The 16,298-nt window shown below is 48.0% G+C and overlaps 1 protein-coding gene across 1 annotated transcript; it reads left to right on the top strand.

Moving 5' to 3' along the window:
• The first annotated feature begins 11,363 nt into the window (after nucleotides 1-11,363).
• Nucleotides 11,364-11,827, top strand: LOC132001531 (large ribosomal subunit protein eL31). The gene has a single exon (XM_059376240.1). It carries the CDS (start codon nucleotides 11,402-11,404, stop codon nucleotides 11,777-11,779), a length of 378 nt encoding a protein of 125 aa, XP_059232223.1. The 5' UTR covers nucleotides 11,364-11,401; the 3' UTR covers nucleotides 11,780-11,827.
• Nucleotides 11,828-16,298: the final 4,471 nt, after the last annotated feature.

Genomic DNA, 16,298 nt, shown 5'->3' with positions numbered 1-16,298 from the left:
TTGTAAATTTGACTGTGCATTCACTTTGAGAAGCACAGTGGTTAAAAGGATAGACTCCAGAGTCAGAATGCCTGGATAGACATTTCTAACGCCATCATTTTAAGTAGCTTATGACCTTGGGCATACCATTCAACCTCTTGATCTCATTTTCATCATTTGGGACTGTGAGGATTAAGTGAATACATGTAACAGTGCCTAGCTTGTAGCTAGGCTACATGTATTAGCTAATACTATTTTCATTTACCATCATCCATGTACTTACAAAACCATATTCATCGTGTAGTGTTCCACACACTGCCTCTCATCGGTGAGCTAAGTAATCTAGGGCCAATGCAGCTAAGTCCTGTGGCCCCAGAGAACAGTCAAACGGCTTACTGAAGAACACCGGGAAACAACCTCTTGTGACGGGAAGTTCCATCCCACAGTATGAGGTATATGCTCTGAAACAGTGGCCACTATATGTTCTGCTGCTTGTTTCTGCAACTTTGGTCTTTGCTAGTTGAAAAGTCTCCACACCCAGGGGCGCCTGGGTAGCTCAGGCAGTTGAGCATCTGACTGTTGATTTCGGCTCACATCATGATCAATCTCAGGGTCAGAGGATCAAGCACCCCACATTGGGCTCCACACTGGGCATGGAGCCAGCTTAAGATTCTCTCTCACTCTCCCTCTGCCCCTTCCCTGCTTGTTCTCTCCCTCTCTCTCCCTCTGTCTAAAAAAAAAAAAAAAAAGAGCCTCAGTACCCAGAAGAGAAATACTTCCACCAGCACACACAACAACGAGTCCTTTGGACCAACATTTTCCCTGGTATTATAAGATATGTTGTTGTTGCTAGCTTGATCGTGTAATCCTTAAGTTGTTGAGGTAGAATTCTGACTCAGCTAGGATGAACATCACCCAGAGGTGGATACATGACTAATGAGACTTTGGATATCTCCTTTTAGGGAGTATGTTTAGATCCCTAAAAGGCCAAACTAGCATAGATATGGCAAACTGGCCATCAGCATCTCTCCCAACCTCTTCATACTGCCAAAGCTGAAAAGTTAAACGCTATTTCCCAGAAACCCTTGCGGTTAACATTCTGCACACAAATTAGGGTCTACAAATTGCATCCATTTATATAAGAGTTGGGAGGAGAAAGTAAAGTCAAGGTCACCTCCCAGCTATATGGTTATTGCTTTGTGTTCCTGGCAACCTTGGGTTACTCTTCAGCAGCATTCTGGGGTGCAGTCATTACTCCATGAGGGGGAAGGCAGAGTGGGGGGGCAGGGAGCAGGGCTTCTGAGCCTGAGATTGAAGCCACAAAGGTGTGTGTGTGTGTGTGTGTGTGTGTGTATGTTTTAACCATCCCTTCACCATTTTTTAAAAAGATGTTATTTATTTATTTATTTATTTATTTATTTATTTATTTATTTGACAGACAGAGATCACAAGTAGGCAGAGAGGCAGGCAGAGAGAGAGGAGGAAGCAGGCTCCCCGCTGAGCAGAGAGCCCGATATGGGGCTCAATCCCAGGACCCCGGGATCATGACCTGAGCCGAAGGCAGAGGCTTTAACCCACTGAGCTACCCAGGCGCCCCTCCCTTCACCATTTTAAACTGTACAACTCCGCAAAAAATAAACTGTCCAACTCAGGATTTTAAATATATTCATAAAATTGTGCAACCATCACTACTATCTAATTCCAAAACATTTCCATCACCCTCATAGGAATCAGTAGTAGTCAGTTCCAGTTCCCTCATCTCCCCAGCCCAGCTCTGGCAACCACTAATCTATGACCTTGTCTGCTCTGGACATTCTGGACATTCTGTATGAATGGAATCATACAATAGATTACCTTTCATGTCTGGCCTCTTTCCCTTGACACAAGGTTTACAAGGCCCATCCATGTTGTAGCATGTGTCCAAACATCATTCCTTTATGGCTGCATAATACTCCATTGTATTTTGTCCAGATATACCATATTTTGTTCACCCATTCATCAGTTGATGGACATGTAAATTCCACTTTTTGGCTACTGTGACCAATGCTGCTATGAATAATGGTGTATGAAAATCTGTTCAAGTCCCCGTTTTCAATTCTTTTGGGTCTATATCCAGACACGGAATTGCTGCATCATATGGAAATTCTATGTTTAATTTTTTAAAAGATTTTATTTACTTATTTGGCAGAGAGAGACACAGCGGGAGAGGGAACACAAGCAGGGAGAGTAGGAGAGGGAGAAGCAGGCTTCCCGCTGAGCAAGGAGCCCAATGTGGGGCTGGATCCCAGGACCCTGGGACCATGACCTGAGCCAAGGGCAGACGCTTAACAACTGAGCCACCCAGGTGCCCTTCTATATTTAATTTTTTGAGGAACCACCATCCTGTTTCCACAGAGGCTATATCATTTTATCCACCAGCAGTATACAAGGGTTTCAGTTCCTCCACATCCCTGCCAATCCTTGATACTATCTGTCTTTGTTTTGTAGCCATCCCAGTGGGCATGAAGCGGTATGCCGTTACAGTTTGTGCTTCTCTAATGACTAATAATGTTGAGCATCTTTTCCCTTACTCCTTGGCTGTTTGTAGATTTTATTTGAAGAAATACCTATTCAGATCCCTTGCTTATTTTTAAATTGGGTCATTTGTCTTTTGTATCGTTGAGTCAAAAGAACTTTTTATATATTCTGGTTAAAATTCCCTTAACTGACATACGACTCACAAATTCTTTCTGCCATTCCATGGACTGTCTTTTCCCTTGGTACGTTCTTCAGTACGAGGATTCTAGGGGTGGCCTCCTGACTCATCACCTTCCTGATTGTGGCCAGAGCTGCTCTGGGGTTTTGTTCTAAGAGTCACTCCGGGAGGTTCATCCCAGAACCCGCTCCTCCAGCCCTTCCAACTATTTCTTTCAACATAGGATTTCCTGTATTAACTCCTTTTCTGCTTGAACTAATTAGGGTCGTTTATGTGTCCTGTGGCTGAGCCCTGACTGATAAAGAGCACACCTTGAAACCTTCCAGCAAGGATAGGACGTGGCATTTTGCTAGAGCTGATGGGAAACCACGCTATAACAATAATACAATCCTGGAAAGTCAGATTTGGAAGCGTCTTTGAAAATCCACTGGTCCAACCCTTTCATTTGCCAAATGGAGAAGGAAATTGAGACGCAATGAGGAAGACACGCAAGCCATGAGGCTGAGTGCCCACAGTTCCCGCAGCTTCTGCCGCAGCCGGTGAACCTGAGCTGATCTTGCTCCACGACATCTGTGATCTAGGTCACATAAATCCAGCCCTCCCAACCTTCCTGCAGCTGATTGGACACAGGATTTGGGCCCAAGCCAAATGTCGCCATGAACAACCTAGATGTGACAGGAACCAACCACGGGTGTGAGACTGCCCAGTATGGGGGACACGAGTGCTAAAGGACACCCAGAGAACATCACCATGTCATTGTCCCTATTCTCCAGGGACCTCAGGGGCTGCTGATGTGTCTTCCCTGCCAACCTCACTTCCTCCCTGTCCTGTCCCTCGCCCCCATTACTGAAAGTCAGCTGAGCCTGGCTCTTCCTTGCCCACTTCTTCCTTGGCCACTGGTTTTCTGGAGATCACAGCTAGATTTAAAAAAAAAAAAAGCAGGCCACAGATGCAGATCTGGAATTACAGATCTTGTGCTCTTTCAACTTAGACAAGACAGTGCAACATGCGAGTGGGGGCTTCCTGAGTGCTGGGGGAGTGGAAGAGGCTGCTGGCTCGGTGTGGGGGGGGGGGTTGAATTCTGAAGCCTGAGTTGTCATCAGAAAGATCCAGCAAGGGCAGGATAACGGCCCCTCATCTTAGCCCTCACTGGAGATGCTGCTTCTCTTTTCTTCTATGGGTCTGCCATTGCGAGTGGCTTGGGAAAGAGTTCTTTCCCGCTTGGCCATTTCTGAGCCCCTGCCTTTGAGGAAGTTCATTCGTTGTTCACTGTATGCGGACAGGGGCCCTGCTCAGACTCTCTGCTTGGACATTGAAACTGACACCCAGAGGCAGACCCAGGCCACAGGGTTGGGAAATCACCGAGTCAAAATGGCACTGGAAACCAAAGATGTGAATGAGGGGAGGATTGGTCTTTCTTTTCTCATAAACTTTTCACTGATGAGAGCCCTGAAAGGAGCAACCAGAGAAGGGGGAAGGGGAGCCCGGAGGGAACAAAACACCGGAAGCCGAGTTGGGGGAGAAGTCCGGGAAGGAAAGCCTGGTGAGCTGACGTGTGGAATGGGTCAAGCTGCCCGAGAACTGGGTTTGTCAGATGGGCAGTAATGGCTAACTTCAGACAGAGCAATTTCAGGAGACAGCAGCAGTAGAGAACGAGTTTCATTCAGCTGAGGTGTGAGTGGACAGGAAGGAGGTAGAGATGGTAGACAATTCTCTCCTAAGAAGGGGAGATATTTTAGGAGAGACTCGTGCATGTTTGGAGTCTCAGGAGGAAACAGGGAGAGAAAGGAAGCGATTTCATGGCTCTCTGCCACTAGAAGCCAGAGAGACAAAATCAGGCACAGGCAGAGGGGTTGGCTGTGGACACAGAAGGGGCCCCTCCCCTCTCAGCTTGGAGGGACATGAAGACAACCATGAGATTTAACGTCCTTCCCAAAGGGGGTAATCTTCACTCTGAGAAGATATACAATGCCTACGACAGAACAGATGGCTGATAAATAAATACCAGGATACCAGGACTTCCTACCCGCCCCCCCCCCCCGGCTGTGCCGCCTTAGTCCTCTGAGGCCACATGTGACGTCATTTGGGGCTGTTCCAAGGCTAAAGAACACAGCCAGCGCTGGAGAAATGCAAGGCAATCCCAAACTTTTCTGGAATTTCAGAGGGTAGAGGGTGCTTTCTCCTGAGGCTCCTAAGTTGGGAAGACATTAAGGAAGTGTGGATCTTCCACTATGGGGACACACTTCCTGACACTGAAACCACACAGAGAAAGGCAGAACTGAGAAGTGGAAGGCAAGAGACAGGGACACTGTGGGAAGACACCAGACAACATCGTTTTAGGGCTTGGATCAAACCATGCCTAAAGCCCCTGAACTTTCCCATACCATAATCCAACAAATACTTCCCCTTTCTCAAAAGCCCATTTCTGTTAGGCTTCTGTCACCTATACCTGAAGGAAGAGGGGTGATGACCCCTGACTCACAGAACTGGCAGGATTGAGGTGGGGTACAGACAGTGAGGTTTTCCTCATCCCAGTCCGGGAGGTCAGCATGCCCTGCAATGCCACTGCGCTTGAAACTCAGACCCCGTATCTAACACAGGTGGGAGCTTAGAGACTTGGTAGAAATCCGTCACGAGGTTGTGTGTGTCAGATGTTTTCTCAAGCCTTTCATTTGGAGTCAAAGACACAAATTTTGCAGCCAGAATAATGAATAATAAAAGCTAATATTTCTGAGGCGCCTGGGTGGCTCAGTGGGTTAAAGCCTCTGCCTTCGACTCAGGTCATAATCCCAGGGTCCTGGGATCAAGCCCTGCATCCGGCTCTCTGCTCAGCAGGGAGCCTGCTTCCCCCCCCTCTCTCTGCCTACTTGTGATCTCTGTCAAATAAATAAATAAAATCTTTAAAAAAAAAAAAAAGCTAATATTTCTGAGGCACCCCTCCTATGCCAGGCTCTAAGAGCTTTACACAAAAGAATTCACCAAATCTTCCCAGTAACACAAAGAAGTAGGTACCACTGTTACTCTCCCATTTTACGTTTGAGAATCTGAGACAACAATTTGCCTAAGGTCGCGAAGCTAGACAGGCGAGAGCTACCATTTGAATTCAGGCAGCCTGACCCCTGATGGTGCGTGCCCACGGCTTTGCCAAGACAGACTGCCTGTGGCCAGCACTGGCTGATGGTCACATGCTTTGCAGGATTGAAAAAGCCTGTCTCTTCAGGTCAAAGCTAATGTGAGTGGGAACAAAGGCAGGAAGGCAGGAAACATAACGCCGCCCAAGTCCTTCCTGCCTGTCCCCCGTAACAGGACAGTTCCCCGAGGTAAAGAGCCTTCCCCTGGAATGCAGCCTCGTGGTCAGAGCTGACCCCGAGGCAGAAGTAAAGAGGGAGGCCCTGGGCTGAGGATTGGGAGGTCCCGTTGCTGACAGACGCTCCCCCCCGGTACCCCCACCCTCCCACCCCCTCCACCCCCATCAAGATTCAGACACCATAGTTCAGAGTTCTTCTGACTTGGTTCTTAGTAGAGTTATCCAAACATGAACACTTAGAAATCTCCCGCATCTTCTAAGGCAGGGGTTTTCCCCCCAAGAAACCCAAATCCTGACACAAGGAAGCCTGCAGTGATCACCCCAGTGCTATGTCTTGGTTCCCAACAACACTAACAGGATGTCTTCAAAATCCTTCTAAGAGGTGGCCATGAAGTTACAAGAATAGGGGAGACCTGGGGCGCCTGGGTGTCTCAGTCATTAAGCACCTGCCTCTGGCTCAGGTCATGTTCCCAGGGTACTGGGATGGAGCCCCACATCCGGCTCTCTGCTCAGTGGGAGCCTGCTTCTCCCTCACCCACTCCCCTAGCTTGTATTCCTTCTCTCTCTTTGTGTCTCTGTCAAATAAATAAAATCTTAAAAAAAAAAAAAATAGGCGCTACCCCCACTAACAGGGCACAGCTGACAGACTGGCTTCACTCATCCTTGCTGTTCTCCCCAAGATGCAACACACACCACTGACCATTGGGTGCTATTTTGTCTCCCCTCCTTTTCCAGGTAGGAGTGTTTATTTAGAATTACCTTGAGTTTCCTCCACCAGTGCACCACGGTATCATGTATGCGGCTGATTCACATTATTGTTTATCTTTAACAATATCTAATAAACATCTAAAACAAGTGTTTCCCAAACTTCTTGGTCTAAGATCCCCTTACACTCTGAAAAATTGAAGACCTGAAAAAGCTTTTGATTATATGGGTTACAATACTGATGTTTGCCATATTTGAATTAAAGTTAAGAGTTTTAGAGACACCTGGGTGGCTTAGTGGGTTAAGTGCCTGCCTTTGGCTCAGGTCATGAACCCAGGGTCGGAGGATCCCTGCTCAGTGGGGAGTCTGCTTCTCCCTCTGCCTACCGCTCCCCCTGCTTGTGCTCTCCCTCGCCCTCTCTAACAAATAGGTAAATAAAAACTTTTTTAAAAACCATAAAAATAGGGGTGTCTGGGTGGCTCAGTGGGTTAAACCTCCGCCTTCGGCTCAGGTCATGATCCCAGGGTCTTGGGGTCTCTCAGGTCATGATCCCAGGGTCTTGGGATCGAGCCCAGCATAGGGCTTTCTGCTCAGCAGGGAGCCTGCTTCCTCCTCTCTCTCTCTCTCTCTCTCTGCCTGCCTGTCTGCCTGTGATCTCTGTCTGTCAAATAAACAAATAAGATCTTTAAAAAAAAAAAAGTCTGGTTTCATAAAAGGCAGCTAGACTCCCGTATCTGCTTCTTTATTCAATCTGTTGAGATATGTTGTTTTAGTTGAAGTATCTGAACAAAATTCAGCCTCATACAGATATAAAAATGGAAAAAGGAGGATTATTTTTAAAAGCCTATTCAGATAACTGTGGAGATTCCTCTTTTTTTCTTTTTTTTAAGAGAAGAAAACGAACACAGTCCCCACTACCATAAATCATGTAACCAAGTCTCCCACATTTGAGGAAATGAAAAAGGTCAGCAACACCCAGAGTGCGATGGGTGGGTCTAGAACTGGGAAACGCACCTGCATGATCATGCTTTTCCCCTGCTGGGGAAGTCTATGGATATTTCTTTTTGATATTCTATCAAAACTTAACACATGATAGTTCTGTAAAATTTAGTTTCAGGGTGGAACCTGAAACCAGTCAATCTTTCATTAAATTAAAATACATTGGTCCATCTTCCACTTTGAATGCATCTTTTTTTTTTTTAAGATTTTATTTATTTATTTAACAGACAAGAGGTCACAAGTAGGCAGAGACGCAGGCGCGGGGGTGGGGGATGGAGGAAGCAGGCTCCCCACTGAGCAGGGCCGATCCCAGGACCCGGAGGGCTTTAACCCACAGAGCCACCCAGGCACCCTTGAATGCATCTTTTATCTAGGAATGATTTTGTAACACTTGGAACATGGGGTTCAGTGAGCTCTTCTCCACAGATCTTCCAAATGTCCACATGTTATTATACAATATTTTTAAAAGTCGTATTTGTTAATGTCACTGTTGATCTTATCAAAGTCTTTAAGTGTTAGGAAGCTATTAAGCTCACAGGGGTGGATACAAATATTCCCAAAGGCTGATTTTCACTCAAAAACTGAAATTTTATTATTATTTTTATTATTATTTTTTAAAGATTTTATTTATTTACTTGACAGAGAGAGATCACAAGTAGGCAGAGAAGCAGGCAGAGAGAGAGAGGAGGAAGCAGGCTCCCTGCCGAGCAGAGAGCCCGATGCGGGACTCGATCCCAGGACCCTGAGATCATGACCTGAGCCGAAGGCAGCGGCCTAACCCACTAAGCCACCCAGCCACCCTGAAATTTTATTATTAACAGCAAATATTGTCAATTTTCCCCTTGAATCGATCAGCTCACTTCTTTTAGAGAAAATGTCCACCAAAAAAAATATATATATATATAACTATAGATACAGATTTGCATAATCAAGGTGTGTCTTTCCATCCTTCTTTCGGGTAGAAATGGTGTCAAATTTGCAACGAGCAGCTAGTTCAGCTTGCTGCTCAAATATTACAAGTGCTTTTCCTGGGAAAACCACGGTCCTTAGGCATCTAGCAGAACTCTTCCCACTGTGTCAAAATGTTTTGGTTTTTTTTTTTAAGATTTTATTTATTTATTTATTTATTTATTTTTAAAGATTTTATTTATTTATTTGGGAGAGAGAGAGAGAGAATGAGAGAGAGAGAGCATAAGTGGAGAAAGGTCAGCGGGAGAAGCAGTAGGACTCGATTCCAGGACTCCAGGATCATGACCTGAGCTGAAGGCAGTTGCTTAACCAACTGAGCCACCCAGGCGCCCAAGATTTTATTTATTTATTTGAGACTGAGCGAGAGAGCACAAACAGGGGGAGCAGCAGAAGGAGAGAAAGAAGCAGGCACCCCACTGAGCAAGGACTCGAATGAGGGGCTAGATGCCAGGACCCTGGGATCATGACCTTAAGCTGAAGGCAGACACTTAATCAAGTAAACCACCCAAGTGTCCCTTATCAAGTCATTCTTCAGCAAAACTGCTTTATTTATTTCCTTTGTTGTGCAGACAGGGGAGGAAGGATTACAATGACCACAAGTGTACCTGCAGCCATGCCTCACTTTACCTAAAGGGGCCCGCTGTTCTAACTGCCATGGCTTTCTCACCACCAAAAAAGGCAAAAATAACATCTTAGTATTATTATGAAAATAATTTTGACTTCACAGAACCTCTAAATGTTCTTGGGGATGCTCAGGGGTTTGGAGACCACACTTTAAGAAGCACTGATTTTTTTTTTTTTTTTAAGTAGGTTCCACATCCAGCGAGGAACCCAATGCTGGACTTGAACTCACAACCCTGAGATCAAGACCCGAGTTGAGATCAAGAGTCAGGTGCTTAACCAACCAAGCCACCCAGGTGCCCCACTCTTTCTTCTTTATATCACCTTGGTACCCTTGTCAAAAAAAAAAAAAAAAAAAAGACCACCTGTGTATTTTTATTTCTGGTTTATTTATTTCTTTATATAAGTTTTTACTCTCAAATCTCAAATATTGACCTATATGTCTACCCTTATGCCCAGTATCACGTTGTCTTGATTACCGTAGCTTTGTAGTATATTTTGAAATTGGAAACTGTGAACCTTTCAACTTACTTCTTTTTCAAGATTGTTGTGGCTATTTTGGATCTTTTGCATTTCCGTACGAATTTTAGGATCCTCTTGTCAATTTCTGCAAAACAAGGGCAGGGGGAGCTTGGATTCTGATAGGGATTGCAACAAATCTGTAGATCACTGGGGAGAACGGCCATCCTAACTATATTAAGTCTTACGATCCACGACACCAGAATGGCTCGTCATTTATTGATGTCTTTTCAATTTTCTTTATGTTACTGATTTTAAGCAGAAGAGTGACATAATCTGGTTATACTTCAGGAAGATGACTCAGGAGTGTGTGGAAAAACAAGTGGGGGCCACAGGAGATGCCACATGAACAAGGGCGGTAGTAGCAGGGGCCAAGAGGACAGCACTTGTCACAGAATCATTAGGAGCTAACTCAGCAGGACTTGATGATTGACTCTGTGTAGAAACAGGAAAGTGTAAAGAACGACCCCCAGGTTTTTGTCTTGGGTACACGGTGATACTAAGAAAATACTCCAGGAGGGCGCCTGGGTGGCTCAGTGGGTTGGGCCTCTGCCTTCGGCTCGGGTCATGATCTCAGGGTCCTGGAATCGAGTCCCATATCGGGCTCTCTGCTTGGCAGGGAGCCTGCTTTCCTCCCTCTCTCTCTGCCTGCGTCTCTGCCTACTTGTGATCTCTGTCAAATAAATAAATAAAATCTTAAAAAAAAAAAAAAGAAAAAAGAAAGAAAGAAAATACTCCAGGAGCCGTCTGGGAGAAAAGAGGGAATATCAGCTAGGGCATGCTGAGCTTGAGATGACTGGGACACCCGGAAGAAAGGGCAGGAGACTGGATATTTGGGTCTAATGCTCAGAGGACCGTAGTCCGGCTGCAGTGATTTGAGAATTGTCATATAAAAGGAGAGCCAAGAGATGACATGAACCAGCCAACGGGAACAATATAGGAAGCAGAAAGGATACAAAAGATTACTAATATTTCAAGGTAGAGCATAGGGCCCTTGGGTGGCTCCGTCGGTTAAGTGACCCACTCTTGATTTCAGCTCAGGTCATGATCTCGGGGGTCTGAGATCAAGACCTGCATCAGCTCTGCACTCGGCCGCAAGTCTATTAGAGATTATCTTCCTCACCCTCTGCTCTCCCCCTGAGCGCGCGCTCTCTCTCTTTCTCTCAAATAAATAAATAAATAAATAAATATTTAAAAAAAGAAATAGTGGTGCCTGGGTGGCTCAGAGGGTTAAGCCTCTGCCTTCGGCTCAGGTCATGATCTCAGGGTCCTGGGATTGGCCCCTGCATCCGGCTCCCTGCTCAGCAGGCAGCCTGCTTCCCCCGCTCCCTCTCTGCCTGCCTCTCTGCCTACTTGTGATCTCTCTCTCTGTCAAATAAATAAATGAAATCTTAAAAAAAAAAAAAAAAAAAAAAAAGGATGGATCTAGAGAGTATAGTGTTAAGTGAAACCAGCCAGTCCGAGAAAGACAAATAGTGGGTGGTACCACTCATATGTGGAATTCAAGAAACAAAACAAAGGAACAAAGAAAAAAAAGAGACTTGTGACGCTTCTTTCCCTCTCCCACAATACCTCGCGCTCTTCCTTTCCATCCTGGGCCCGGCAGAATGGCTCCCGCGAAGAAGGGTGGCGAGAAGAAGAAGGGCCGTTCTGCCATCAACGAGGTAGTGACCAGAGAATACACCATCAACATTCACAAGCGCATCCATGGAGTGGGTTTCAAGAAGCGTGCCCCTCGGGCACTCAAAGAGATCCGGAAATTTGCCATGAAGGAGATGGGAACTCCAGATGTGCGCATTGACACAAGGCTCAACAAAGCTGTCTGGGCCAAAGGAATAAGGAACGTTCCGTACCGCATCCGTGTGCGGTTGTCCAGAAAACGTAACGAGGATGAAGATTCTCCAAACAAGCTCTACACACTGGTCACCTATGTACCTGTCACCACTTTCAAAAATCTACAGACAGTTAATGTGGATGAAAACTAATCGCTGATTGTCAAATAAAGGTATAAAACTGAAAAAAAAAAAAAAAAAGAGACCAACCAAAACAGACTCTTTTTTTCTTTCAAGGATTTTATTTATTTATTTGTCAGAGGGACAGCAGAGAGAGCACAAGCAGGGGGAGCAGCAGGCCGAGGGAGAAGCAGGCTCCCCGCTGAGCAAGGAGCCCCTGGGATCATGACCTGAGCCCAAGGCAGCCGTTTAACCACTTAAAGGACTGAGCCACCCAGATGTTCCCAAAACACGGACTGTTAAGGGCAGAGAACAAACCAGCGGTGTCCAGAGGGGAGGTGGGGGGGACATGGGATGGGGGGGAGATTAAGAGGACACTTACCTTGACAAACACTGAATAACGTACAGAAATGCTGAATCACTATATTGTTCATCTGAAACTAAAAGAACACCGTGTGTTAACTATACCAGGATTAGAATAAAATAAAGTAAAAAAGAAAAAAGAAAAGAAAACGTGCCCAAAGGAGACTGAGAAAGAACAAGCAGGGGGAACCAGTGTCCTGCGTGCAGGGGGAGCGGCTAACCACGACCAGCCCCACGCTGAACCTCTTCCCTTGGATTCACGGAGTTAGAAGGTGCTGGGGGGCTGGACTGGGCTCTTCCGGAGCCACAGTGCAGTGGGGGAGGGGGAGGGGTGGTTGAGAAGATGGAGGCAGCACAGGATAATTCATTCCAGAAGTTTGGAGGGGAAGGGAAAGGACATGAAAAAGAAGTACCCAGAAATGTAAAGGGAGTCGAGGGGATGTGGATAGAAGAGACTCGGGTGTGTTTCCGGGCTGGTGGGGAGCATTAGCTAAAAGGGGGAGAATTAGAAAGGGCGTGAGGTCCACGTGGAGCCCCAAGGCCTGCCTGGGAGGAGGAGAAAGCTGCTGAGTGGCTTTGAAATAGTGTTTTTCAAATGTGAATGGGCACACCCATCACACTTCTCAAATCTCCCCTCTCCTCCCCAGGTTCAAGTCGAGGGGTCACCCCAGCCACCTTCAGAGGCTCAGCCTTGTGGGGCGGGCTCACCAGACAAGCGGCCAGGAGGGGCTGACTGAACAGAAGGAAAGAGAATGAGCCAGTGGTCTCTGTGAAGTCAGGGGTTGAAGCACTGGGAGGCGGAAGACCCACAAAGCTGCAGGAGGGGCCCTGGCGGGACCCTTGAGGTTGGGGTTCCAGAGGGGCCCATTTAAGGCGTGGCCCCAGAGAACACAATGGGGTCCCGATGAAGGTCACTGAGGAGGTCAAAGAAGCGTGTCAGAGGGTCATTTACATGGATGATCAGAGCAGTAGGACAGATCACCTGACAGAAATTCTGAAACCCAAGTCCCTGCTGGATGGTGGGGGGTGACCAGGAAAGCAAGAGGCCAGGGCGATGAGAAGGGCAGGGAGAGCAGAACCAGGGGCCAGGAGTCTCAGAGGGGGAGAAACTGACCTACGTGCACAGGAGAAAACCCTCCTACGTGTGAGTGTGTCTTGTCTGTGAGGGCAGGGAGGACTGTGGGTCATTCAGATTTCTTCTTTACACTTTCCTGCGATTTCCTCCAAGTTTCCTGCAATGATTTTTTTTTTTTTTGTAGAAATGTAAAAGATAGGGGGGAAAAAATTCAAATAACAAACGCCCCCGTTCACAGCATCTAGAATCCGTCATTGTAAACATCCCCCAGTCCCCTGTGAGGCCCTCCTCCCCTCAGACAAGCAGGATCAGTAGGTTTCTGTGTTTCGCACACATGTACAGACACCTATGGGAGAATTGCGCACGTGTATACGCACATGTCAAACAGACGGTAGGTTTGTGCCTGAGTGTTTCATTTACATGGGGAAGTGTTCCAGTAATGGGGTTGGGGGGAGTAATGGGGGGGGGGGGGGGGGAGCAGACGGGACTGAAGCCCTCTCCAGTGGAGTGGCTCAGCAGGGAGGCGGGGCGCCCTGGAAGCCCCAGCCTTCAGTGCTGGGCCACCCCTGGCCGTTAACTGTTCCAGAAAGAGGGGGAGTTACTACTTTTATTTCTCTGGCCAGGTTTCTACGTGCTCTCATGTCTCACAAGTCATTTGCACCTCAGAGATCTAGGAGGCAGGGAGGCAATCATTATCCCCGTTTGACAGGTGGGGAGACTGAGGCCTGAGAATGGCAGAGAGCTGCACCGATGTCACAGTGAACTGGTAGAGGACAAGGGACCAGAGCTTGGCCCAGGTTTCTTCTCCGAAGCCCAGGCCAGTGCACGGAAGGGTGGGGTAGAAGCAAGGAACGCTGGGTGGCTTGGACTTTGGCCACTTAGCAATAAGGAAGAAAATGGAAATAACTTCAGGCAACTAAGGCTGGGGCATGGGAAACTGGGAAGAAACAGATGGGCAATTCACCCTTCTCAGAGGTCTCGGCCAGCAGACCCACCCCTAGAGGCTGGTGCTCCTTTTCCTCCCCCACGGTCCCCTCCCCCACTCAAGAGTCTTCACAAGTACACAAGACTCAGCCCTACCACTGACACACACTATGTGATCTTTTTTTTTTTTTTTTTAAGATTTTATTTATTTATTTATTGGAGAGAGAGAGCAGGAGCAGGGAAAGAAGCTGGCGAAGGGAGAAGCAGGCTCCCCGCTGAGCAAGGATCCTGATGTGAGGCTCGATCCCAGGACTTTGGCATCATGACCTGAGCCGAAGGCAGACCTTAACTGCTTAACCAACTGAGCCACCCAGATGTCCCTGCTGTGTCATCTCTGAAAAGCCTTTTACCTGTCTGGGCCTCGATTTTCTCCTCTTTAAAACAGGGTAATAACCTTAAGCTCAGTATTGTTCCAAGGGTGGAAAGAGAGAACCCTCCTGTATGCATCTGAAAGCAGAGACCTTGAAGAGGCCTGGGTCCCCAGCCTAACTCCCAGAAGGCCCAGATGGTCTCAGTGTCCAGGGAACTGCCTGACACGACTGCACAGTCCACACGCTCAGGTACAGGAGATCTGGCATCCGCTTTGCAGGGACGGATGGGCTGTCCAGCGCGGTCCCTGGGAGGTAGCCTGTGTCCGCAGACAGTTGTTGGTGGAGTGGGGCAGGGCGGTGGCAATGAGGGGGACTTTTCTTGCTCTCTTTGTAACAAAAGCAAGACATGAATCAAGATGCACTGTAGACTCCTACAGTTTAGCCCCGTATAAAACAGCCAAATCTTTCCCTCCCTCTCCTTGGGGGCCACCCCCTCCCTCGGCTGTCACTTTGGTGCTTTGCTTGCTGTTAGGAACAGCTCGTCCATAACCATCATTAAAGGCATGCCCGTCTTTTGCACTTTCTGGTGTGTAAGATGAAGACCTAGAAATTGAACTGCTGGGTAGCAGATACAAGTGTCTGACCCCTTCAATGCGGGTAAGTACCGCCCAGCCGCCCTGCAAAAAGGTTGCCTCTGAGGACATAAAAATCCAAATGCCAGCCTGGGAGGGGTCAGCGCAAGGGTTTCTTGTCTCCCACCCTGAGAGCCTCTCTCCCTACACTGCCCCTGCTGGGCATGGTCTCCCTTCAGACCGCAGAAGCCTGCAGGGAAGCCTGTCTGCTGGGGGTTATCAGACCAGCCTGCCCCACTGTGGCCAACACCCAAGGGGGCTCCCCAGCCCCAGTGTCAGATGGCCACACTCACACCTTTAGCTCTGTGTGCTGACCAGGTGTCTGACACACAGGGCACATGGCTGGCACCAGTACGGGTGTGCAGGAGGGGACACATTCAGTGGACATTCAGTGGACATCTGGTGCTCCACGCAGCAAGCCAGCCCCTGCCCTTAAGGCGCTGCCCAGTGGGGTAGGGATGCAGACCAGGAACTCATGCTGCCTGGATACCAGGAGAGGGCCTCCCAGAGGCCTGCTCCAGGGGCTGAGAAAGCCCAGGGAGGCAGCCACAGCATGGCCATCCCCGGGCAGGTGGGCACAGAGACCTGAATGGGAATCTGGGGTCCCCCTTAGCCATCACTTCCGGCTGGGTGCTCTTGGGTGGGTCCTCTTCTAGATAGGAGAGGAAACAGGGGAGGGCAGGGTCCATCCTAGCCCAGTAAAGCGGCTCATTAACCAACAACCAGGATAAGTAAAGCCCCCACTGTGTGTTTCTGCAAGGTCTACACTTGGTCTTTGAAGGTACTCTAGAGAATTTCCTAAGTGTTTTCTTAACTCATTTTTTTCTGTATCTCCTTTTGTCTCACGGCCTTAAAGGACAGCAATTGTTATCCCTGATTTTTCAGTGAGAGAACAGAGAACCCCCACTCCCATCCCCGAGACAGAGAAATAAAGCGCCTTGCTCTGCGTGGAGGACCGAAGCCTCCCAGGACTGGTAAAACTAAGCTCCAGGGAGGGAAGGTGATTTGCCTGAGGTCACACAGTCAGTCGGGGGCAGACTCTAGTTCCCCAAGCAGCGCTCTCACACCGCCCCGGCTGCCGCTCCCCGTCTTCTAGAAAGAAGGAGATTCTCAACCTTCACGCTGGGGCTGCCCCGGCCCACCGGGTCACGACAGCCGCAGCCCACACGCACCCGGCCCCCATTCGG

Source organism: Mustela nigripes, chromosome 14 (assembly GCF_022355385.1).
Source record: "Mustela nigripes isolate SB6536 chromosome 14, MUSNIG.SB6536, whole genome shotgun sequence".
Lineage (NCBI taxonomy): Eukaryota > Metazoa > Chordata > Mammalia > Carnivora > Mustelidae > Mustela > Mustela nigripes.
This window is presented reverse-complemented; position numbering and strand designations above follow the sequence as displayed.